The 26,625-nt window shown below is 40.1% G+C and overlaps 2 protein-coding genes across 2 annotated transcripts in view; one reads left to right on the top strand and one right to left on the bottom strand.

Annotated features, from left to right (window-relative positions):
• Window positions 1-2,205, bottom strand: part of LOC132815299 (uncharacterized) — a 103,881-nt gene extending 101,676 nt beyond the window's left edge. Inside the window, exon 1 of the mRNA XM_060824143.1 lies at window positions 1,818-2,205. Within this exon, the coding sequence (XP_060680126.1) occupies window positions 1,818-2,096 (279 nt within the window). The 5' untranslated portion in view covers window positions 2,097-2,205. The remainder of the gene's footprint in view (window positions 1-1,817) is intronic.
• A 176-nt stretch (window positions 2,206-2,381) lies between these two features.
• pex2 (peroxisomal biogenesis factor 2) lies at window positions 2,382-26,153 on the top strand. The gene is made up of 2 exons (XM_060824142.1): window positions 2,382-2,609; window positions 24,770-26,153. Exon 2 carries the CDS (start codon window positions 24,787-24,789, stop codon window positions 25,693-25,695), a length of 909 nt encoding a protein of 302 aa, XP_060680125.1. The 5' UTR covers window positions 2,382-2,609; window positions 24,770-24,786; the 3' UTR covers window positions 25,696-26,153.
• Window positions 26,154-26,625: the final 472 nt, after the last annotated feature.

Below are 26,625 nucleotides of genomic sequence, written 5' to 3'. Positions count from 1 at the left end.
TTGGTGTAAGAGAGAGGGACTTCGATTCCTACATCAGTGGGTCCACTTCTGATGAAATAGTATCTACAATTCTGATAGCTTGCATCTCAGTTGAAGTGGGAACAATATCCTTGTTGGGGAGGGGATTGGGGTCTGCTAGTGCTGTCTGAGCATTTATACAAATTTTACCAGGGTTCAGGATTCAGAGTGGAGGTACAATGGGAGTGATGCACTGACAAATGCAGAAGAGAAAAAAAAAAATCAAGATTTGGAATTGCTGCTGTTGGACTGGGGTGTACAAAGTTAAAAATCATACAACACCAGGTTATAGTCCAATGGGTTTATTTGAAAGCTCTAGCTTACGGAGCGTTGCTCTTTCTTCAGGTGGTTGTGGAGTATAAGATCATAGGAGAAAGTGAGGTCTGCAGATGCTGGAGTATCAGAGCTGAAAATGTGTTGCTGGAAGAGCGCAGCAGGTCAGACAGCATCCAAGGAACAGGAAGGGTTACTGGACCCAATATGTCATCAGGAAATGAAGGGCTTGTGCCCGAAACGTCGAATTTCCTGTTCCTTGGATGCTGCCTGACCTGCTGCGCTTTTCCAGCAACACATTTTCAGCTATAAGATCGTAGGACACAAGACATAGCAAAGGTTTACAGTATGATGTAACTGAAGTTATGCATTGAAAAAGACCTGGATTGTTTGTTAAGTCTCCCATCTTTCAGAATGGGCATATTGGTTTCAGTTCTTTCATATGTAAATTCCAGAACTTTCTTAAAGTTACATTCTCAAATGAACTTTAACAATAGGGTGCCATGTTGGTCCAGATAATGCATTGAAGATGTCAGGTGCCCGGTGAAGCTGTCTGTGCCCAATGTTCAGACTGATCCTAATCTAAAAAAAGGAATTACAGAATCTTACATGGATTCAAAAATCAATGGAAGAAAAGAATCAAGTCAGTCTAAAAGTTAGAATATATATAGTCAAGTTAAGGCATAACAAGCAGGCTGAGTGGCATTCATTTTATTGCAAGGGGTCTTGCAAGTAAGGCAAATGAGTTGAAGGGCTCAACAGATGAGTTGAAGAGCTCAGAAGAACTCAGTTCTGAGGAAGGGTTACTGGACCCAATATGTCAACTCTGACTTTTCTCCATAGGTGCTGCCAGACCTGGTGATCTTTTCCAGCAATTTTTATTATTGCTTCTGATTTCCAGCATCTACAATTTTTTTCTTGGTTTTTAGATGAGTTGAAGTTGCTGATTGCCACCTGAGGATTTGATCGTGGAGATTGGGTTGAGGTAAGGGCAGAACTAGCAGCTCAATATTCCAGGGTATAGAATCTCCAGATGAGACCGGGAAGGGTGCAAAGGAGTGATGTGGCAATATTGATCAAGGACCCAATTACTGAAGAAGAGAGGGATGATATCTTAGATGGATTCTCAATAAAGGTGGAACACAAAAACCAAAAAGGGGCAATTCTATAGTTGCCAGCATACTCCAATCAACTAGAAAGAGACAGGGGGTTAGGGATCTTGGCAAATTTCAGAGAAGCGTAAAAATAATAGAGCAACTAATAGGAGATTTCAACTTCCCCAATATTAATGGGGATAGGCAAGGTGTGAAAGGCTGAGGATGGTAGTGGTGATGGAGGGAAGATACACAGCACTTGTTGCAATCTGCTGAGAAAGCTATCAAAGGAATTACCTATAGAAATTATCTAACCTACTGCACGATTTTCTCTTCCAAATGTGTATCAGTTCCAGTGTTTGCGATTAAGAAAGGTACACGGTGGACCGTGGTCAGTTACAAGCTTATTTCGGTTTTCTACGGACTACTTACCTTTAGAGCACCTTTACTTTCATCTTTATTCCCTAGCTGCTTCAGTCTTTCCTCGTAGAGGCCTTGCAACTCGCTCGATAAACGTTTCATGCTTTGCCTGACTCCTGCCGAACTCGGTAACGGCGATTCCTTGCCTGCCGCCCTCAGGAGCTTCAAGTCCCGCCGCGAGCCAACACCAACGTCTGCTCCAACAGCATCCTGACCGCAAGAGCCAGCCTGCACTTTCATCCGATCCGTAACGAGACATCGGCCACTGGGATCCTGCTTTCCAACATCCATTGTTGTGGAGGCAGGTCAGTTCTACCAGAGAAAAGACAGCGCACTTTGACCGCCGAACATTCTGACAATTAGCGGCCGCTCGCTAACAGCCGTTCGCCTAACTTTAAATCTAACGGAACCCGCCGTTGGAACGCCCGCCCCCTTCCTCCGCCCCGATTGGTGAACTGGGCAACTAGAACCGCCCACCGTGTCACCTCGGATTGATGGAAAGGGTCCCTCCTGCAGGACGGTTGGTTCCTTCCAGTGCCAATCAATCGGTGATGTCACAGGCCGCCGTCCTCGCGCCTCGCCGCCCGCCGTCGCGAGGAGGAGGCGGTTGCAGGGGTCAGGGGTCATTCGCTGAGCTTCAGAGAAACACCTTTTCCCGTTTATACAGACTCTTAAGACTCACAGTTACAGAACTAAGAAAAACGTACCGTGATTGCCTGTATGTCCCTCTGGATCGGGTAGCGTACTGTCAGCACCCCGCATTTCCGAAGGCCAGCTGCTCGTTTGATGAGAGGCCCAGTTCTGGTAGGTGTTAGATTTGTCATTGGTGAAGGTGGCCCACTTGCACTGTTACAGGGTCTTCACAAAAGCAAATGCATGCCAGCCGTAAACTCCCACGTATTTAATTTTAAACTTTGCTGTCAATTTCTTTTCTGCATTGAAAACGACAGTATTAAGTCATAGCCTACCTGTGGCTGATTTGTGGGCCACTTGAATCCGACACAAGCTCAACCTCGATGACAAACTTAGCTCGAGTGCATTCACACAAACTCCGTGAACTCTGAAATTTAGGGATACGTTTTGTCCTATTGATAATATTTGGGGTGGTTAGTATTAATTTCCAAATTTCGCTGCTGCTACTTAAAAGGTGGGAGACCTAATTAGTAGATAACTGTTGTGTTCTCGTCAATTGTCAAAGCCTTCTTACTTAAGAATTATGTTTTGTGAGATTTTCTCCTTTAATCTAATTTGCTATTTGCTTTCTGCCGCGTGCCTTTTGAAGAGGTCTGATGATTCTCAGAATGATTGCATAATGGCTATTTTTCTATGATGATTGGGATTATATCATATCTTAATATTGACTCTGTGCATGTTAAGTTTTAAACAGCTTTTGATTTTTTGTAGAGAATGTTGATGGACAGCTACGAAATAAGAACCCAAATAGATTAAGAGCATAAAATAACCAGGAATTAAGTAGTTGTCATGATGCAGATACTTGTCATTTCTCATCTGAAACTGACAGGAACTTCTACCATTTGTGTGCGCAGTTAATTAGAGAAATATAGAAGCAACTGTCAGTTTCTTTTTTTTATTTTTTCCAAAGTATGGACTGTTTAATTTCTCCTGATTGCAACTAACTAGAAATCAATGAATTTACAAAAACTTTCTTGTTTTCATCATGTCTCATTTGTAAAACCCCTCAAAGCTATTACTTCTGAATAAGGTATAACTTAGTTGTTAACTGAGTATTGTATTAAATTTATAATTAGAGTCACAGTGATGTACAGCATGGAAATAGACCCTTTGGTCCAATTTGTCCATGCCAACCAGATATCCTAACCTAATCTAATCCCATTTGCCAGCACTTGGCCCATATCCCTCTAAACCTTCCTATTCATATACCCATTCAGATGCCTTTTCAAATGCTGCAATTGTACCACTTAGGTCCCTTTTATATCTTTCCCCCCCTCACCCTAAACCAATGCCCTCTGGTTATGGACTCCCCCACCCCAGTCTTTGTCTATTTGTCCTAGTCCATGGTCCTCATGATTTTATAAACCTCTATAAGGTCACTCCTCAGTCCCCGATGCTCGAGGAAAAACAGCCCCAGCCTATTCAGCCTCTCCTTCATGTTGCTCAAAACCCTTACTTTTTCCAGTAAACTAATGTGATTTTTGTAAACTGTCAGGTTGCTCAATCTTCACAATCCTATCGTAAATATTTTAAAAGTTTATTTATAATATTTTAACTTCACATGTTTATGTCCCAATTTTTATTTTGCTGTTTGTAAAATGTTCATCAAACAAGAAGATTCAATGCTTTTTACTTCTTGGTTTGTTGTCTGACAATACTTCAGCATGATTTATTGGTTATCCTACTTGCTAACATCACTATTGATAGATCTCTGGTGATCTTCCCAATTCAGTGCAGATTTGAACTGTGACCAGGAAAGAGGAAATTCATGCCATAGAGGTCTCTAGATTCTTTTGAGCAATTTTCGTCCTGATCATGATATGTGTATCCAAGATCAGTGTGGACAAATCTGGTTCAAATTCATGGGATACTGGCCCCAGTACTGGGAAGAAGGGAGGTTTTCTGATTGGGTTCCGCCTGTGTCATGTTGAGACCAAAGTCCTGATGAATCTCATAACTAGGGCTGTGGATAGTGCTTTAAATTAAATAAAATGGAGGGGTGGGGGGATCTGCATGAAAAATTATGGGAAAGGTTAAAGGGGCAGGGGTTGGTTAGTGGAAGTTTCCAGAGTACGTAATAGGACAGAGAATATGGAAAAGATCAGGCACAACAGAAAAGGAGACAACTGTGACAACGGGGACAGTCAACCCAGGACTGACGTTGTACTTAAATGCACACAATATATGAAATGAGCTTGTAACGTAGATTAAAATTGGCAGGTACAATGTGAGTGCATGGCTGTGGGGGACCAGGACTTGGAACTAAATATCCAAGGAAATGCATCCTATTGAAAGGGCAGGCAGATGAACAGAAGGTACAGAGTTGCCTTGTTAGTAAGAAATTAAATCGATAGCAAAAAAGTGATATAGAGTCAGACATCAGAATCTGTGTGGGTAGAGTTGAGGAACCGCAGTTCTGATGGGGGTCATGTACAGGCCTCCTTGCAGTAATCAGGATATGGGGCGGAAAATAAATCAGGAGATAGGAAAGGCATTTACAATAATCATGGGGGTTTCAGTAGAAAAGTGATTTGGTCAAATCAGGTTGGTAGTGTATCCCAAGAACAGGAATTCGTGGAATGTCTGTAAAATGGTTTCTTGGAGCAGCTTGTGGCAGAGCCCAGTAGCGAACAGGCAATTCTGGATTTGATGATCTGTAATGAGGTAGACTTGCTTAGGGAGCTCAAGGTGAAGGAACCTATAGATGGCAACGACCATAATATGATAGAATTCACCCTGCAGTTTGAGAGGGAGAAGCTGGAATGAGATGTAACAGTAATTACAATTGAGTAAAAGTAACTACCAAAGTTGATTGGAATGAGATCATAGCAGGGAAGACTGGGGAGTAGCAATGGCAGGAGTCTTTGGGGTAATTCAGGAGACAGAGGAGAAAGTAATCCCAAAGAAGAGAAAACACATTAAGCAGAGGACGAGGTAACCATGAGGGATTTTACCGACAGCATAAAAGCAAAATAAAAAGCATGCAATGTGGCGTAGAATAGGGGGAAGCCTTTAATAACCAACAGAGGATAATTAATAAAGCAATAAGGAGGAAGATTGAAGGAGGTTACACGGGTTTCTTTAGATATCTAAAAGGTAAGAGAGAGGCAAGTGTGGACATTGGATCACTGGAAAATGAGGCTGGATAAATAGTGATGGGGAACAATGTAATGGTGAAAATGAATAGGTACTTTGCATAAGTTTTCACAGTGGAAGATACTAGCAGCATACCAGAATTTCAAGAGTCAGGGGACAGAGGTGAGTGTAGTGGCTACCTCTAAGGAGAAGATGTTGAGGAAGCTGAAAGGTCTGAAAATGGATAAATCACCTGGACCAGATGTACTACGTCCCACATTTTTCTGAAGGACATAGCTGAGGAAATTGTGGAGGCATTGGTGGTGATCTTTCAGGAATCACTAGTGTCAGGGAGGGCCCCAAAGGATTGGAAAATGGCTAATGTGTCATCCCTATTTAAGAAGGGCGGGTGACAGAAGACAGAAATTATAGGCCAGTTAGCCTGACCTCAGCCACTAATAAGATTTTAGAATCAAATATTAAGGATAGCATAGTGGAATACTTGCAAGTATGTGGTAAAGTGGGTTGATTCAGCATGGCTTCATCAATGGAAGATCATATCTGACAAATCTGTTAGACAGTTTTGAGAAGATTTGAATCTCAAGTTGAGGTTCTGGAGTAAGTTTGCTTGCTGAACCTTCAAGCTCAGCAAGCAAACTTACATCCAAAATTTGCTAGAATTCTTTGAGGAGATAACTAGCAAGTTAGACAAAGGAGAGCCAATGGATGTGATCGATTTGGATTTTGAGAAAGCCTTTGACAAGGTGCTGCACAAAAGGCTGCTAAATAAGGGTGGGTACTGACATGGACAGAGGATTGGCTGACTGGCAGAAGGCAAAGGTTTTTTTTCAGAAAGGCAACTGGTGACTAGCAAAGTTTCATAGGGGTCGATGTAGGGACCACAACTATTCACATTGTACATCACTGATCTCAATGAAGGTACCTGAGGCTATTGTTACATTTTCAGATGACACAAAGATCAGTGAAGGGATAGGTAGTGTTGAAGAAGTGAGGAGGCTACAGAAGGACTTGGATAGATGGGGAGAGTGAGCAAAGAAGGGGCAGATGGAATACGATGTAGGAAAGAATAAGGTTATGCACTTTGATAAGAAGAATTGAGGTGTCGATTATTTTCTAAATGGGCAAAGGCTTTGGAAATCTGAAACACAAAGGGAGTTGGATGTCTAGTTCAGGATTCTCTTAAAGTTAACATGAAAATTCAGTTCGCAGTTAGGAAGGAGGATGCAGTGTTGGCATTCATTTCAAGAAAGCTAGAATACATGATCAGATATGTACTTTTGAGGCTACATAAGGCTCTGGTCAGGCCATATTTGAAATAACGTGAGATGTTTTGGGTCCCGTATCTAAGGATGGATGTGCTGGCCTTAGAGGAGGTTTATAAGAACGGCTGAAGTGCTTGCCACATGTTGAGGACTCTGGGTCTGTAAATGATGGAGTTTAGTCACTTTGGTGGTGGTGGGGTGGGGGGCTTCTCATTGAGACTTGCTGAATATGGACAGGGCTGAATAGAATGCAGATGGAGAAAGTGTTTCCACTAGTATGACCCAAGGGCGCAGCTTCAAGAGCAAAGGAATGACCCATCAGAACTGAGATGAGGAGGAACTTCTTGAATGATAAGTTAACTCTTAAGAAAGATAATTTGGGACAAATGGAATGGCATTTGGAAAAGACTTATTATTAAATTAAAATCACCATTAAATTTTTGAAGCAAAATTAGATATTACTAGATTAATCAAGTTTGTTATGTTCTCTCATAGAATGTGAACTTTGCTGGCAAGTCGAGTATTTTGTTGTCCATCTGAAATTGCCTTAAAAAAGATGGTGGTGAGCTACCTTCTTGAATCCAATTGATCTATGTAGTGTAGTGAGGGAGTTCCAGGATTTTGACCCAGCAACAATGCAGGAACTCAGAAGATTTCCAGCTTAAGGTGGTGGATGGCTTGAAAGGGAACGTGAAGATGATATTGTTCCCATTGTCTGCAGGCTTTGTCCCTCTAAGTGATAGAGTTCCCAGGTTTGATTGAGGCTTAGTAAGTTGCAGCAATGCACTTTATTTATATACACGTTACTGACATTGGTTTCCATTCCCTCCAACACAACACAATCAAGTAGCACATTTTCTGCTGGAGGTGTTGTGCTTATTGAGCAATATCGGAACTGTATTCATCTAGAAAAGAGGAAACGATCCCATCATAGTCCTGACTTGTGCCTTATAAATAGTGAGCAGACTCTGGAGGGTCAGAAGGTGAGTTGCTCTCTGCACAATTTCAAGCCTTTGACCTGTTCTTGTAGCCACAGGATTTGTATTGGGCATTGTACACATATCTTCTTACGTAACAGGTTTTCTTTAGTTGCCCTAAGGGGTGTTTAGTTTAATTAATAGGAGCACGATGTTCAAAAGCAAGGAGTAATAACTCTGATTGTGTTAGCCAGAGTAAGAATATTCGGTTGAATATTCGGAGAAAGGACACCGACATATCAGAAAGAGTCAGGAACAGGATTTACTAGATTGATCTCAGAATTAAGAGACTTCAGTTATGTAGATGACCTGGAGCAGCTTGAGTTGTTCTTGAAAGACAAAATGATGAGCTAAGTCACAAAAGAAAAACAAACTATTAAGGGATTTATTGGAAATATACAAGATTATGAAAGGGTCTTGTAGAGTTAGTAAAGTGAAAACTAAGAAATTGGATTAATTGGACAGCTTTGAACAGAACCATCAAAGACATAATGGCTCAAATGGCCTCTCTCTGTGGTGTATGTAATACTATGAAGTTAATGCCTATTGATTTTCAATAATTAGATCCTGATTTCTGCTGGATAGTCTACATGAGAGACTGACAAGAGTTCAGGTAATTTTCTTTCTCTCCCATATCAGGAAGATAAATACTGAAGTTAGGAATGGTATGTCAACATAAGACTAAGAAATGAGATGAGAGCAGGTAGAAGATGTAAGGGAGGGAAGCTACTGGTAATAAATTGGCATTTTGGTTCCTTCTGTGATATCTTTTCCTGCCACTGAAGATAGGCAGCAGTAATATTAGTGTCTAGATTAGAGTGGTGCTGGAAAAACACAGCAGTTCAGGCAGCATCCGAGGAGCAGTAAAATCAACATTACGATTTTTTTGCTTAGATAAAAATCCACTTCCAGATCCTGACATTTTGATTTTTTAAAAAATTAACATTGGGAGATAGAGCAAATAGACATTTTTCAGAAGAATGTTGTGTATAGTCTCAGCTGCTGTAGTAGTACTTGTTCTAGGTATTAAAATGTGAGCAGAGATTTCAGAGCATGTTTGATATGGATAGATATAAGCCTGCCCTGTAAGGTGAAAGCTATTACTGAAAAGATTTTTTTTTGTCTTTGTGTTTGCAGAGCATTCCATAGGCTAGGAAAAACTACATAATTAAAATAACACTGTGCTAACACAGCACTCTATCCTGAATGTCCTGTTTATTTGTTTAAGATTAGATTCCCTTCAGCCCAACAAGTCCACACTGACCCTCCAAAGAATAACCCACCCTGACCCATTTCCCTCTGACTAATGCACCTAACACTATGGGCAATTTAACATGGCCAATTCACCTGAACTGCACATCTTTGGATTGCGGGATGAAACCAGAACACCCAGAGGAAACCCACGCAGACACAAGGAGAATGTGCAAACTCCACACAGGCAATCACCCGATGCTGGAATCGAACCTCGGACCCTGGTACTGTGAGGCAGCAGTGCTAACCACTGAGCCACCATGCCACCCATCAATGTGTAACTGATAGAGAAGAGAGAGAAACTTGCATTGATTTACCAGCTTGGATGTCCTAAAGCACCTTACAGCCAATTAAGTACTGACTGGTGTCTTCTTAGGCTGTTCCTTGGGATTGGAGATGATTTGCTTCCACTCCAGTATCATGGGGTCTGGAGGTAACGGTTATGTCAATCTTACGGTCTCCAGACTTTGCCAGCTATGGTGGTGCTTAAAGGAAGAGAGTTGTTTGAAGTATTGTACACTTTCTCTAACACCTCAAACAAACAAGTGTACTGGCCAGATAATCTTTTTGTGCAGCGTTGATTAAAGAACAAGCATTGCCCAGGACTCATCACCTACTTCTCAAGATCAATTAGGATGAGCAACAACTTCTACTGTAGCCAGCAAGGTCAAATCCCATGTAAAAATTTTATAAAAGAGCACCGGGGTGGGGTTTAATTTGTATTAGTCTTTTGACGTGAAGTCATGGAATCTTATACATACACCTGAGAGGACAGACAGGGCTTTTGTTTAACATCTCACCTGAAAGACTAAGAGTGAGCAGACCCTCTACAGTACCACAGTATCAGGTTAGATTATTCTGCTCTGAAATGAGATTTGAACCCATGACTTTCTGAATCAAGCCCAGTGAGGAGTGGTAATCTGGGAACTGGGATTTGGAAACAGAATTTGCAGTTTCTATTACAGGAGTTTGGGAAAGATTATTTCCTGATTACCAGCCACCTGGCAAGGAATTTGTCAAGTTAATTTTAAGAAATGTTTTACATTGCAGTACTTTATAAAATAACATTTTGAAGGTTGATCTTATTGTTCTAATTTAGCCTTTTCCTGGGTGCTTTTTTGACACACATTAATGGCTCCTTGAGAAATGTATTCTACTGTATTGTCATACAATACTAAAATATTATATTTTTGCAATATTTAAAAATGTAAATGATTGTTTTGTTATTTTTCAAAGGCCACAAATTATTATAAAAGTCTTGATAAGGAAGAAAAAGTTCAGATTTCAAAGGAGGTTTATACAGTATGTCATTTTTGAGAAGTTCTGTCTGTTTATCTGAAGAGTCAGTTAAAGTAGAAGCAGTTTTCTTAAAATATATTGGAGATTGCATTGCTGAAGAATCTGGCCCACTTGTAATGAAGACTCAGGAATAAATGGTCAGCAATTGTTTCAGTTCATTGCATTACTAGTGACTGCACTTGAAAACTACTTCACTGCTTGTGAATCATTTCAAAATGTTCTGAGGATTATGAAGGGTGTTTTACAAGTCCAATTCTGTTTATTTTTGACTGTAACTTTAAAATCTGCAAGTTGCAATCTTTTAGATGCCTGAGCTCATACAGTGCAGCAATTGGGAAACCACTTGGCTAGTTTGAACAGGGGATGAGCATATCTGAAATCAGAAAAAAAAAACTAGCTATCTATATTATTTCCAAATATAAAACAAAGAACTGTGGATGCTAGAAATCTGAAACAAACAAAGACAGACATTGCTAGAGAAACTCAGTACTTCTGACAACATCTGTGGAGAGAAAACTGTGAATGTTTGGAATCCAGTGACCCTTCTTTAGAAGGTTTTCTTTCTTCAAAATGCTCTAGCATTTAGTTTATGTAGCAGCTATTTAAATTCAACTGCTGCCAGCAACAGTGTATGGGGTGAATGTTTCATAAATTCTGTTGAACTTTGCTTTCATCCACTAGACTAAAGATGGAAGGAAATATGATGCCTGATGAGATCCACTGTCAAAAATATTTAGAAATTCTCAAAATTCCTTTTGAGCCAAACTTGGTGCTACCACATCTGTATTCTAACAGATGAAAGGCTTAACAGACAATCAATTTTTCAATGTATAATTTCAGTTACATCACACTCCAAATTTTTGCTATAAATTCTGTGTTCCGATCGAGCCCTCCACTATCACCTGATGAAGGAGCGTCGCCCCCAAATCTAGTGTGCTTCCAATTAAACCTGTTGGGCTATAGCCTGGTGTTGTGTGATTTTTAAGTTTGGTAACAGAAGTTGCAAAGTTTTTCTCAAGGCAACCACAAATGAGCAAAACCTAAAAACATGTAAACTGCCACTTGCAAATCATTTAACATCAATGCAAAAAATATGAATTATAATTCTTCAACCCCCCCCCCCCACTTTAAATCTATCTGGTGTTATCTAGCCTTAATGAAAGGTTTGAAGCTCCACAGTTTATTTGTCTCTGTAATAGGGCAATATTTTCAATACTTCAGGTTAGTGTCTTAGAGATCTTCAGGGTAGAAAAAGGCCCTGGTCTTTCAAGTCTGTGCCAAACAAAAACAGCTTCCTAAGTATTCTTTGCCATTTCCCAACATTTGATCCACAGCCATGTCTGTCTTGACACCATGAGTGTACATCTAAATACTTCTTAAATTCAGTCAGAGATGTACAGCACAGAAACAGACCCTTCGGTCAAACTCGTCCATGCCGACCAGATATGCTACCTAATCTATTCTGCTTGTCAGCACCCGACCCATATTCCTCCAAAACCTTCCTCTTCATATACCTATCCAGATGCCTTTTAAATATTGCAATTGTACTAGCCTCCACCACCTCCTCTGGCAGCTCATTCCATACACTTACTGCCCTCTGTGTGAAAAAAATTGCCCCTTAGGTCTCTTTTATATCATTCCCCTCTCACCCTAAACCTATGCCCTCTAGTTCTGGACTCCCCCACTCTAGGGAAAAGACTTTGTATATTTATCCTATTCACGCCCTTCATGATTTTATAAACCTGTATAAGGTTACCCCTCAGCCTCCGACACACTGGGGAAAACAGCCCCAGCCTATTCAAGCTCTCCTATAACTCAAATCCTCCAACCCTGGCAACATCCTTGTCAATCTTTTTTGAACCCTTTCAAGTTTCACAACATCCTTTTGATATGAAGGAAACCAGAATTGCATGCAATATTCCAAAAGTGGCCTAACCAATGTCCCGTACAGCCTCAACTCCTGTACTCAATACTCTGACCAATAAAGAAAAGCATGCCAAATGCCGCCTTCACTACCCTATCTACCTGCGACTGTACTTTTGAGGAGCTATGAACCTGCACTCCAAGGTCTTTGTTCAGTAACACTCCCCAGGACCTTACCAAAGTGTATAAGTCCTGCTAAGATTTGCTTTCCCAAACTGCAGCATCTCTCATTTATCTGAATTAAATTCCAACTGCCACTCCTCAGCCATTGGTCCATCTGATCACGTAATCTGAGGTAATCTTCTTCACTGGCCACTACGCTTGCAAATTTGGTGTCATCTGCAAACTTACTAACTACACCTCTTATGCTGACATCTAAATCATTTAAATAAATTACAAAAAGTAGTGGACCTAGCACCGATCCTAGTGGCACTCCAATGATCACAGGCCTCCAATCTGAAAAACAACCCTCCACCGTCTCTGTCTTCTACCTTCGAGCCAGTTCTCTATCCAAATGGCTAGTTGCCCCTGTATTCAATGAAATCTAACCTTGCCCATGGGGAACTTCGTTGAACGCTTTACTGAAGTCCATATACATTACATCTACCACTCTGCCCTCATCAGTCCTCTTTGAGTTTTTCGAAGAATAACAGTCAAGTTTGTGAGACATGATTTCTCACGCACAAAGCCATGTTGACTATCCCTAATCAGCCCTTGCCTTTTGAAATACATGTAAATACTGTCTCTCAGGATTCCTTCCAACAACTTGCCCACCACTGACGTCAGGCTCACTACTCTATAGTTCCCTGGGATGTCCTTACCACCTTTCTTACCACCTTGGCCATGTTAGCCAACCTCCAGTCTTCTGGCACCTCACTGTGACTATCAATGATACAAATATCTCAGCTAGGGGCCCAGCAATCACTTCCTTAGCTTCCCACAGAGTTCTGAGGTACACCTGATCAAGTCCTAGGGACTTATCCACTTTTATGCATTTTAAGTTTCGGCCTCAACTACAATTGTGGTAAGTTCCAGATTCCCACCGCCCACTGGGTGAAAATTTTCTCCTTGCATCCCTGCTAAACCTCCTGCCCTTACCTTTAAATCTATGCCCCCGGTTATTGAACCCAACCAGGGAGAAATAGAACATAGAAACGTATAGCACAGAACAGGCCCTTTGGCCCACATTGTTGTGCCAAAACTTAATCCTAATGTAAAATACGGTATCTTAACCTACGTACCCCTCAACTCATTGCTATCCATGTGTATGTCCAGCAGTCGCTTAAATATTCCCAATGACTCTGCTTCCACCACCACAGCTGGCAATGTATTCCATACATTCACAACTCTCTGACATCCCCTTTATACCTTCCTCCTAATATCTTCAAACTATGATTTCTCATACCAGCCCTGGGGAAAAGTCTCTGGCTATTGACTCTCTCTATTCCTCTCATTATTTTGTACACCTCGATCAGGTCTCCTCTCCTTGTCCTTCTCTCCAGAGAGAAAAGTCCGAGTTTATTCAACTTTTCTTCATAAGGCCAGCCCTCCAGTCCAGGAAGTGTCCTGGTAAGCCTTCTTTACACCCTCTCCAAGGACTCTGTATCTTTCCCATAGTAGGACGACCAGAACTGGACACAGTATTCCAAGTATGGTCTCACCAGGGACTTGTAGAGCTGCAGCAAAATCTCGCGGCTCTTAAACTTGATACCCCTGTTAATGAAAGCCAAAATGCTATATGCTTTCTGAACAGCCTTATCCACTTAGGTGGCAACTTTGAGGGATCTATGTACTTGCAAATCCAGATCCCTCTGTTCCTCCACTCTGCCAAGAATCCTGTCTTTAATCCTATATTCAGCATTCCAAAATGCATCACTTCGCGTTTATCCAGGTTGAATTCTATCTGCTATTTCTCAGCCCAGCTCTTCATCCTGTCCGTCGCGCTGCAGCCTGCAGTAGCCCTCTATACTATCGACGACACCTCCGAGCTTTGTGTCATCTGTAAATTTATTAACCCACCCCTCAACCTCCTCATCCAGCACATTTATAAAAACTACAAAGAGCACAGGCCTAAGAACAGAGCCCTGTGGGACTTCACTCAACACTGACCTCCAGGCAGAATACTTCCCATCTACAACCACTCTCTGCCTTCTGGCAGTCAGCCAATTCTGAATCTGGATAGCCAAATCTCCCTGTATCCATACTTTCTGACTTTATGAATGAGTTTACCATGGGGAACCCTATCAAATGCCTTGCTGAAGTCCATATACACCACATCTACTGCTCGACCGTCGTTGACCTGTCTTGACACCTCCTCAAAGAACTCAATAAGATTTGTGAGGCATGACCTGCCCCTCATAAAGCCATGCTGACTGCCTTTAATTACACTATGCTTTGCCAAATGATCATAAATCCTATCCTATCTTGCCAAAACTTTGCTGACCAAGACATAAGACTGACTGGTCTATAATTGCCACAGGTTTCCCTATTACCCTTCTTGAAAAGAGGAACAACATTCACCTCCCTCCAATCCTCCAGTACGACTCCTGCAGAGAGTGAGGAGGCAACTATTCTCGCCAGCAGCTTAGCAGCCTCCTTTCTCGCTTCCCGGAGCAGCCTAGGATAAATCTGGTCTGGTCCTGGAGACTTATCAATCTTAATGTTTTCCAATGTTTCATCCTGTCTGCTGGACTATGCTCATCATAATTTTATACATCCCAATTATGTCCCCCACTTCATCTGCTCTGCTTGAAGGGAAACAAGGAGTAAGTGAGGACTACAGATGCTGGAGATCAGTGTCCAAAAGTGTGGTGCTGGAAAAGCATAGCCTGTCAGACAGCATCCAAGGAGCAGTAGAGTTGACGTTTTGATTTTAAGGTCTTCCTGTTGAAGATCTTATGCTTGAAATGTCGAATCTCCTGCTCCTCAGATACTGCCTGACCGTCTGTGCTTTTCAAGCACCACACTTTTTGACTTGAAGGGAAATCAACTCCAGCCTACCCAATCTCTCTAACTGAAACTCTCCAACTCAGGCAACGTTTGTTAAATTTCCTCTGCACCCTATCGGTTCGAATCATGTTCCTCCCAGAATGTGAATTCCAGAACTACACACACAACTCACCTTTTTTTTTATGCCGTTCCAGCATCACTCCCCTGCTCTTAGATCTAGACCTCAGCTAATTAAAGTAAATATCCCATATGCTTTAATTATTCCACAGTAAGGGGCAACAGGTCCGTCTGATCCCCAGTGCTTCTTAGGGTCCTACTATTCATTATGACCTGCTGTGTTTGTCTTCGTGCAGCACCTAATACTTACCTGAATTGAATTTCATTTGCCATTGTTTAGCCCATCTGACCAACTTGTGTGTATCATCTGTAACCTTACTGATTAACCCTCCTATATTCAAGTCTAAATCATGTATAACCCATCATTGATCCCTGCAGAACCCCACTGGACACAGGCTTCAGTCACAAAAGCACCCTTCAACTTTCATAAAAACCGAAAGAACTGGGGATGTTGTAAATCAGAGACACCAATACAAATTACTGTAAAAGCTCAGCAAGTCTGGCAGCATCTGTGGAAAGAATCAGAATTAACTTTTGGGGCTGAGTGACCCTTCTTCATAACTCAGTTGTGCTTGCTTCCTTTCATTTCATTTTATTTCCATTTTCCCTTTTCAAAATAAGCAGTAAAGGTGCTTTCTTGTTATTTTTTCTCACTGTCCATGCAATTGGACACAGAACAATTAGCAGACTTCTATGTTAAGCCTTTATGTAATACAATGACAATACTTAAATAGGATAGTTCCTTCAAAACACATCTGAATCAATTTAATTTCAATTGCTGTCAATGATATACCAGAGTGCTTACTTTTCCAACTTGAAGTTACTGGCAGTGTTTACGGAGTGTAGTAAGCCTAAAAATTGCTTAGAAGGATATAGACTTTCCTATAAGCTTGAAGCTTTGAAAATTTAGACACCTTTTTTTAAAGTGTAAAGTTATTGACAGAAGACTGTGATGGTAATACATCTCCTGGTATGTCTTGGGAGCTTGTCAATAGAAATGTAGCTATTGATAGAAGCCTGTGGGAGATGGCTTTCTGCCTTCCTTACATCTGTGTGATCTCTAAATCATAACAACATTAATATTGACAAGCTCCTGACAATAGCCACATTACTATTGATAGCTTTCTGTCAATAATATGTTCCCAAATAAAATGTATTAATTCATAATTTGTAAACTGTTCGATAATTCTATTGAAGAAAAATATCAAGGGAAGTTCCTACTCCCATAGTGATGTGCTGTTATAATTTATATTGGTTGTAAAATATATTTCAAAGGCAAGTGTTACTGCCAGGTTTTGTAGTTTAGTTTAGATAAGAAATTGTATTTATTTAAGTAGTGTAAAGTCCAAGCATATTACACTATAACTTCTTCACTCTGGAATCTTGAGACCAAGGCATGTTCTGGATGATAGGGTAATGTTAGAATGCCTAATTGCAAGTGAAAGAACTGGGTATACATATGGACTCAAATTACAGAGCATTGAAAAAACTTTAAAGCACTTACAGTATTGCATGACTAAAATAATTTTGTTCCTTATTTCTGAAGTACACTAAAATAACATTAATGTAAAGTGAATAGGCGATTCTATGTGACTCAGAATTAGCAGTATCAACAGATCTAGGCTAGGAAAAGTAGAATTGTGGTTATTTACTCAAAATTCAAATTAAAGCAACTGAGGACAATTTCTTTGAAGATTATACAACCACTGTGTAAAGTTTTGATTTTTAATTTTAATTTCTACCCAGTTAGCTGAGTTTCTTTTCCCATCATTCATTCTCCCTCCCTGCCAAATTCTATTTCTGTTATCTGCGTTAGAATTATGGCCATTAGAATAATTGTAAAGACCTAATAATTGTAAAGTCATGTAATTTGCAATCACATGACTTGATGCAGCACTGTGAATGGCAGGTCTTGAGTTGGACCTGTTTAAGAAAACAATCCGGATAACTAAACAGAAGTTGCTGGAGAAACTGAGCAGGTCTGGCAGTATCTGTGGAGAGAAAATAGCACTAACGTTTTGGGTGCAGTGACCCTTGTTCAGAACTGAAGCCAAAGATTAAGTGGAACTGGAGAGCAGGATGGTGCTGAGCTAGAGTGAGGCAGTGCTGATGGAGCGAGAGAGGTCGAGAATGTGCATATGACAACGGATGGCACTGAGTGTGGATCTCGGATGTGGTGAGAAGAGTTCTCTAAGGAATATTGAACATCCCAGGGATACCTAACATCCTAGGTGGATTCAAACCACAAAGGATGAAACTTGAGTTTAAATCCACGCAAGGTGAGTGAGCTGCAGGCAGTCACTGGGGGATGTGATGTGGCTGTCGAAAATGGTCTTTGCAAATGTACCTTGTCAAACACCAGGAGCGACAGTGAAATTAATAACTGAACAAGAAAAAAATTTGAATGGAAATCGTCGGAGAGGAACAGAATGTCTTCAAGATAGGCATGCTGGAAGAGGTGTGGCAGTGAGTTAAAAAGTAAACAAAAGAAAAACTGAACAAAACCCAAAGAACTATGGATATTGGAACTCAGACACTGAAGATTCTGGAGAAGCGCTACTGGACCCAAAACATTAACTCTGCTTTCTGTCCAAAGATACTGCTAGACCTGCTGCATTTTTCCAGCAATTTCTGTTTTTGTTGCTGATTTCTAGCATCCGCACGTCATTCAGTTTTTTTTTGGATGGGTAACTAAACTCTCTGATTTTAAACCTGCAAGTGGAAACTGCAATTTGGTCCATTAACTGAGGTTTCAGTTCCACCCTACACCACCAGGACTATGTCATAGTGGCAGAGACAAATTGAAGTTGTTGGTTGCTGTTAAGAGAAGCACATCTGAAGTGGCTGGAAAGCAGGTGGGTGTTGAAGCAGACAAGTTAAAAGGTTCAGTTGACATCAATCCATTTCTGTAAATCAGAATTAAACCTGAGTCCCCTCTACCCAACCGCCCCCACCCCCATATATCTCCTATTTATTCTGCCCCACTAGTGGATGCATTCCCCCAACTCCATTTACCCAGTATCCAGGATAAATATTATTAGTGGAACCTGTAATAACAATGGAAAGAGTAGCATAGACAATCATCCCTTGCAGTATTTTAACAAGGATGTTTCACTGTTTATTCATGACTAAACAGGTAAGGAAGACTTGTGTATTTCATTGCCTGTTTTCACCTTTTCTGATTCCTAATGCAAAAACGTTTTAAATACTAAGACAATGCAATGATTTCTACATGGGAGTTTTGTTTATTAGTGTGGGTATTAGCATGTCAGTAAGTAATTAACATGACTATGTCAAAGGAGGGCCATTATGACAAAATTCATTTGGCAGCGGGGTCAGGACTGGCAGTTAAACCTCCAAGGATTTTCAACTTATCGAAAAGACAGGGAGGTGGGCAGAACAAAATTAAATCTATGGCACTGAATGACATAGCGTCGGATGGAGTCTATGTGGGTGGAATTGAGGAACCACAAAGGCAATAAAACCATAATGGGAGTTATGTACAGACCTCCTAACAGTGGTCAGGACCAGGGACGCAACATGTACCAGGAAATAGAGAAGACAAGGTCACGGTGATCATGGGAGACTGCAATATGGACTGGGTAAATAATGTTGCCAGTGGATCCAAAGAAAGGGAATTCATGGAATGCTTACAGGATGGCTTTTTGGAACAGCTTGTCACGGAGCCCGCAAGGAGCAGGCTATTCTGGACCTAGTGCTATGTAATGAATCAGACTTTATAAAATATCTTAAAGTAAGGGAACCTTTAGGAAGCAGTGATCATAATATGGTAGAGTTCAGTTTGCAGTTTGAAAGAGAGAAGGCAAAATCAGATGTAATGGTGTTACAGTTAAATAAAGGTAATTATGAGGGCATGAGAGAGGAACTGACAAAAATAGACTGGAAGGAGAGCCTAGCGGGGAAGACAGTAGAGCAAAAATGGCAGGAGTTTGTGGGTATAATTGAGGACACTGTACAGAGGTTCATCCCCAAGAAAAGAAAGATTATCCGGGGAGGGATTAGACAGCCATGGCTGACAAAGGAAGTCAGGAAATGTATTAAAGAAAAAGAGAGATCCTATAAAGTGGCCAAGAGCAGTGGGAAATCAGAAAATTGGGAAGGCTACAAAAACAAACAGAGAATAACAAAGAGAGAAATAAGGAAGGAGAGGATCAAATATGAAGGTAGGCTAGCCAGTAATATTAGAAATGATAGTAAAAGTTTCTTTCAATACATAAGAAACAAACGACAGGCAAAAGTAGACATTGGGCCACTTCAAACTCATGTTGGAAGCCTAGTGATGGGAGATAAGGAAATAGCTGGAGAACTTAACAAGTACTTTGCATCAGTCTTCACAGTGGAAGACATGAGTAATATCCCAACAATTAAAGGGAGTCAGGGGGCTGAGTTGAGTATGGTTGTCATTACAAAACAGAAAGTGCTAGAAAAGCTAAAAGGTCTTAAAATTGATAAATCTCCTGGCTCCGATGGGATACATCCTAGAGTTCTGAGAGAGGTGGCTGAGGAAATAGCAGAGGCATTGGTTGAGATCTTTCAAAAGTCACTGGAGTCCGGGAAAGTCCCAGATGATTGGAAGATCGCTGTTGTAACCTCCTTGTTCAAGAAAGGATCAAGACAAAAGATGGAAAATTATAGGCCAATTAGCCTAACCTCGGTTGTTGGTAAAATTCTAGAATCCATCATTAAGGATGAGGTTTCTAAATTCTTGGAAGAGCAGAGTCTGATTAGAACAAGTCAACATGGATTTAGTAAGGGGAGGTCGTGTCTGACAAACCTGTTGGAATTCTTTGAAGAGGTGACAAGTAGGTTAGACCAGAGAAACCCAGTGGATGTGGTCTATCTAGACTTCCAAAAAGTCTTTGATAAGATGCCACACAGGAGGCTGCTGAGCAAGGTCAGGGCCCATGGTGTTCGAGGTGAGCTACTGGTATGGATTGAGGATTGGCTGTCTGACAGAAGGCAGAGAATTGGGATAAAAGGTTCATTTTCGCAGGGTTCAGTGTTGGGGCCGCAGCTGTTCACATTATATATTAATGATCTGGATGAAGGGACTGGGGGCATTCTAGCGAAGTTTGCCGATGATACGAAGTTAGATGGACAGGCAGGTAGTACTGAGGAAGTGGGGAGGCTGCAGAAGGATCTAGACAGTTTGGGAGCGTGGCCCAGGAAATGGCTGATGGAATTCAACGTGAGCAAATGCGAGGTCTTGTACTTTGGAAAAAAGAATAAAAGCATAGACTACTTTCTAAACAGTGAGAAAATTCGTAAAGCCAAAGTACAAAGGGATCTGGGAGTGCTAGTCAAGGATTGTCTAAAGGTAAACATGCAGGTTGAGTCCGTGATAAAGAAAGCAAATGCAATGTTGTCAGTTATCTCAAGAGGGTTGGAATATAAAAGCACCGTTGTGCAACTGAGACTTTATAAAGCTCTGGTTAGGCCCCATTTGGAGTACTGTGTCCAGTTTTGGTCCCCACACCTCAGGAAGGACATACTGGCACTGGAGCGTGTCCAGCGGAGATTCACACGGATGATCCCTGGAATGGTTAGTCTAATATACGAGGAACGGCTGAGGATCCTGGGATTGTATTCATTGGAGTTTAGAAGATTAAGTGGAGATTGCATAGAAACTTACAAGATAATACATGGCTTGGAAAGGGTGGAGGCCAGGAAATTGTTTCCGTTAGGCGAGGAGACTAGGATCCGTGGACACATCCTTAGAATTAGAGGGGGTCAATTCAGAACAGAATGCAGAGACATTTCTTCAGTCAGAGAGTGGTGGGCCTGTGGAATTCATTGCCGCAGAGTGCAGTGGAGGCCAGGTCGCTAAATGTCTTCAAGGTAGAGATTGATAAATTCTTGATGTCACAAGGAATTAAGGGCTACAGGAAGAATGCTGGTAAGTGGTGTTGAAATGCCCATCAGCCATGATTGAATGGCAGAGTGGACTCGATGGGCCGAATGGCCTTACTTCCACTCCTATGTCTTATGGTCTTAAAAAAGCCTTTTGGACCATTGAGTCTGTGCTGGTCAAAAACAACCACCTAATATTCTAATCCAATTTTTCAACACTTGGCTTATAGCCTTGTAACCTTAGCATTATAAATACATAACTAAATACTTTTTGAATATTATAATGGTTTCTAGCTCTGTGACCCTTGCAGACCCTTAAAGTGAGTCCCACAATATCATCAGCCTCTCATCCCCCTCTAAACCTCCTATCCCATACCTTTAAATCTTGTCTGAGGATGTCTTTCAACATAGAGGTACTAGAGTCAGACAGCAACTTGTGGATCTCCATGTTATTCTGCACATGTCTGGTCCCCAGAAGTTACTTCAACTTCAGTACTATAAAGACAACAAATGATGACAGTTTCACAATCAAGACCACTGCAAAATCCAGGCTAAGGGTACTGGTATCCACTTAAGTAAATATTTCTGTGGAATTCATCTAAATACAGTGATTTTAAAATATAACAGTCTGTATTTTCTTCAGTTTACAAATTATCATGCGATATAATATCTAGACATTAATCAAACATTTTCACTTTAATTAGGCTATAACTGATCCTCAAATCATTTGTTTGAAATGCATTTGGGAGGTTTTTCAGTACCTTTTTGCTTGAGCATTAATTACATCATCTGCGCTAATCATAAAATTTTAAATATGAACTTTAAAATTTCTTACCACAAATCCACATATTTATTTACAATTTTAGTAAATTGTGTGAAATTTAAAATCATCCAATGCAATAGTACTTCATCATATGTATTCTGATCTCCTTTCGATAAAGTGATGGTAGTTTAGGCATTTCACTTTGACAAATATAGTATTTAGGTTTGTTTTGTATTTGCATCAATGTGCAGAATTCACTGATACAATTAGTTGTACATTACTTTTCCATAATGAGATGTAATCATTTCTAATGGAAGTGGTGCTCTAATGTATATTTCATGCATGTGACGCAAATGAATTATCAGTTTTGCTTTAACTCTGATGTTTTAAACAGGTTGCTTTTCTTTATCCAAAAATATATTATTAAAAAGACAAATAGTTGCATGTAACTATTTTCTATATATAATTTAGGTGGTAATTTGAAATTCTTAGAACAATGTTGGTAGTACCCAGATGGTTCTTCAGCCTTTTATTTAGTGCTTCTCTGGAATGTTGTTTGTACCAGAGTCACACCAACGTTTTTTACTGTGGTTTTATAATTAAACATAGTTTTTGGAATCTTTGTTCATTTTAAGAAAAATTTAAAAGCTACTTTATTGCATAGAATCTTTTAAAATGTCTTTTAATGAAAGAATGTTGCTATTCATTTTAAAAATTATTTTGAAGATTTTTGCTCCAGATTGCAGTGGTTATGCTACAGTTGACCATAATATTCTGGACTCGGGAAAAGGGGCAAAAATCTGGAGTTCTAACTGAAGTCAATAGATAGCAGATAAATCCCTTATGAAGGGAAGGTCTGGTTTGCGTGGTCTTCATTTTCTTGCTGACCTTTGGACCTTATGATTGAATAAAAAACAGTAAATTCTGACAATACAGTACTCAGCAGGTCTGACAGCGCCCGTGGCAAGATGTGTCAAGTTAGCATTTCAGGTCAATAGACCTTCATTAGAATTGGGAAATCTCAGACTTAACAACTCAGTATTTACCTAGTACCTTTTTAATGTAACAAAGTTGAAAGTGCTTCACGAGAACCTTATGATAGGATTATCCCGAGAACCCACCCCCCCACCCCACTCATATGACGGAGATTTTGGATCTGATGACCAAAAGCATTTATCATATATGTAGATTTTAAGTAATTTTGATGAGAGTTTGCACAATGGGTTTTAAGTATGTGAAAGATGTGGTCATATGGAATAAAAAAAGAGTGTAATTGACAGGTGATGGTATAGAAGGTGATAATGCAGAGCTGAAGACCAATGTAATGGGGTCAGTGTTGTAGTTCAGAGAAATCAATGCAAAGGCAATGGCAGTTTTTTTTAATCAAATTCAGATGTAGTGGGGAAAATCTGAGAGAATACAATATGACCAGGGAGTGTGGTAAGACAAAGTGCAGTCAAGACAGCGTGGGAGAAAGTGGAATTACAGAAATATGTTTTGATATCACAACCTCCTACACTAGTGCTTCTGACCCCACCCCCCTACCCCCAAACTGGCCAGTCTCCAGGTTCACCAGTTTATTTTCCATTATTTATGGTGTCTTCTTGTCTTTCTCCCCGTTTCAATACCCAGATGGACCATTGCATCGCAGATATCCTGGAACGCACATTAATCACTCCCAATATCCTTTCGCTTTCCAATGATACAAGACCCAATCTTTTACTCATCCGTTCATTCTTGGAGCTCAGCCAAGCATCCAATCCAAACCCACTGATTACAGTATCATAGACGCAGACCTTTTTTACTAGGTTACCTCATTATGAATGTAATAAATGATTCTTTATTTGTTGTGATTTTTTTCAGTGCTTGTGTGTTTAGTAACACAAGATTGATGCCTAACATGGATTAAAGCTTCTTATTGATACTAGGAATGGCTATGATTGACAGATTTTAAGAAGTAAAAAGTTGAGCAGTTTTTTTAATTGAAGTGTCTTTTTGAAACCTCTACTTGTGTCAATTTTAGGAACATTTCAAACACATTTCAGTGGCTGGTTCTGTACATAATGGTTACCGGGATAGTGTGTTGGAAGGATGAAATGTGGCCATGGAAGGGGCATGATAGTCACGGGTGGTCGTAAGGTTTGGCAATCATTATAATTGGGCAAGTGGCATTTAAGCAGGTGGATATCTAGCGATGAGCCTCACCATTCACTCACCTCCATTGCCACTTTAATCTGACTGCTGAGATAGTAGGACTAATTCCTTGCTTCCTAAGAATATAGAGAGGCCCTAGCTGCCATCTTTAATGGAGATAGATTTATAGGAATCAGGAACTTTGCTGACTTGGGATTTCCACTTCCTTCAAAAAATTTCAGCTTTATTTTGTCACCCTAAGAATGCAGAATATTTTCTGTTTTTATTTCATACTCCAGCATTCATAGCATTTTCTTCTTGGGTATTTTTGAACAATCTACCGTGTACACATGACAATAATTAATTGATTGAACCAGTGGGAAAACTCATGAAACAACATGAATGAGGTATTACCTTTAGACTGGAGAGAGCAGATGATTTGATAAAAGTTAACTTTCATAAATGTTAACCCCACAGGAAAATTTTGATTTTATAGATTGTATAGTACTTCTGAATTACTTTTTAAATATACCTACCTGCCTCTGGCTAAGGGTATACAAGTCTTCACTATCAAGTAATAGATGTGATTAAAAACTGAATTCTTTGTTTTATTTGTTTCTTCCTTTCTAGATGTCATTGATAGCAACATGGATTCAAAAGAAGACAGCTTAAATTCCCCAACTCCAGTACTAAGAATAAGTCAGCTGGATGCTTTTGAGCTGGACAGAGCCTTAGAGCAACTTGTGTGGTCCCAGTTTGTTCAGTGTTTTCAGTGTTTCAAACCTGGCTTGTTAACACATTTTGAACCAGAACTGAAAGCCTTTCTGCAGGTTTTGTTGTGGAGATTTACAGTGTATTCCCAAAGTGCAACTGTTGGACAGATACTTCTGAACATCAGATATAAAAATGACTTATCTCAAGGACCAAAGTACCAACCAATGAGTAAGCACCAGAAATTATGGTATGCAATATGCACCATTGGTGGGAAATGGTTGCAAGAGAGAGCCCATGATTTATTCAGTAATCACTCTCCAGAGTCAACTATGCATAGGGTAAAATATATCATCACTTTAATAGGTGGATTTTTGAAGGTGGCTGGACTGCTAAATTTCCTCATTTTTCTTCAGAAGGGTAGGTTTGCCACGTTTCCAGAACGACTCTTGGGAATCAGAGCAGTTTTCTCCAGAGCTCAGGGTTTTCGTCAAGTCGGTTTTGAATACATGAATCGAGAACTATTATGGCATGGCTTTGCTGAATTCCTAATGTTTCTTCTACCACTGATCAATACAAGAAAAATGAAAGCTTTTGTCTCGTCTTGGTTCCTTCCAGTTGGTCATTGTCATAATAATGACGGCACATTAGCTATTCACTGTAAAGAATGTGCCCTTTGTGGTGATTGGCCAACAATGCCTCACACAATTGGTTGTAATCATGTTTTTTGTTATTACTGCATTAAAAGTAACTACTTATCTGATGCTTACTTCACTTGCCCAAAATGTAACAGTGAAGTCCAAAATCTCGTACCTTTGATGCCCAAAATACATAAGTCAGCGTGATACAGATACAATGTGCCTCAACTCCATTTCAAGATTTGAAAGTAAAATGTGACCTGGCATATCAAACCAACACTTCAAGGATCACTGAATTATTGAACATACCACCTTTCAGATAAGATAATAATGTGAGTTCTTAGTTACCCACTAAAAGTTACATAGTATATTCAGAGTAGGTGGTGAGTACAACCAATGACTTGGTTAGAGATCTTTCCTCAACCAGTCCAACATAAAAACAGATTAGGTTACTAATTTAATTTGCTATTTGTGGAATCTTTGAGACGTCCAAAGAACACAAAAGCGCAATTATTTTCTGAGTAACCTATTCAAGTTGACCTTTTTTTATACATTTTTGGCGGTAGAAATAGTATTTTACTTAATTAATTGGAGAAATTATTATAGTTTTGCTCTGTGTTCACTTACTCGTGATTACAATATGTGTGTGTTTAGAAATCCAATTTGCTGTATATACAAGTGAATTAATAAAATTTTATACATTTCATTGCCAAAGAAATATTATGTTAATATTTAGTAATGAAAAAGGTATAGATTTGTTTCAATTAATTATATATCCCTTGTTCCCAAATCTTGATTTCATCTGTAATAAATAGAAATGCTTGAAAAAAATGGCCTTTGTATGCTCTGTAATTGACTGCTACATCCAATTTATTTATGTTGAAATATACTGTTCATTATCCCCAAGTCCTGCAACACACCAATATCCTATTTGTTCTAGTCTGAAACATTTGAGTTTGGAAGAATAATTTTGTGTAATGCAGTGATGGTAGAAAAGGAGTGAAACCAGTTTGGGGAGCTTTTAGTACGATTAACCCATCTGTTTCAAATGGAACAGTACAGACCACAAAACCCTGAATTTCCACAAAAGTTTGCAGTACAGTACACCGTTGCCATTGCATCTACCCAGAGTCTGCA

Source organism: Hemiscyllium ocellatum, chromosome 4 (assembly GCF_020745735.1).
Source record: "Hemiscyllium ocellatum isolate sHemOce1 chromosome 4, sHemOce1.pat.X.cur, whole genome shotgun sequence".
NCBI classification, from domain to species: domain Eukaryota; kingdom Metazoa; phylum Chordata; class Chondrichthyes; order Orectolobiformes; family Hemiscylliidae; genus Hemiscyllium; species Hemiscyllium ocellatum.
Note: the sequence above shows the minus strand (reverse complement) of the source record. Positions and strands in the feature narration are given on the sequence as shown.

What these genes read in the sequence shown, in the direction of transcription:
- pex2 (XM_060824142.1), top strand. Translation starts at nt 24,787, where the DNA reads ATGGATTCAAAAGAAGACAGCTTAAATTCCCCAACTCCAGTACTAAGA.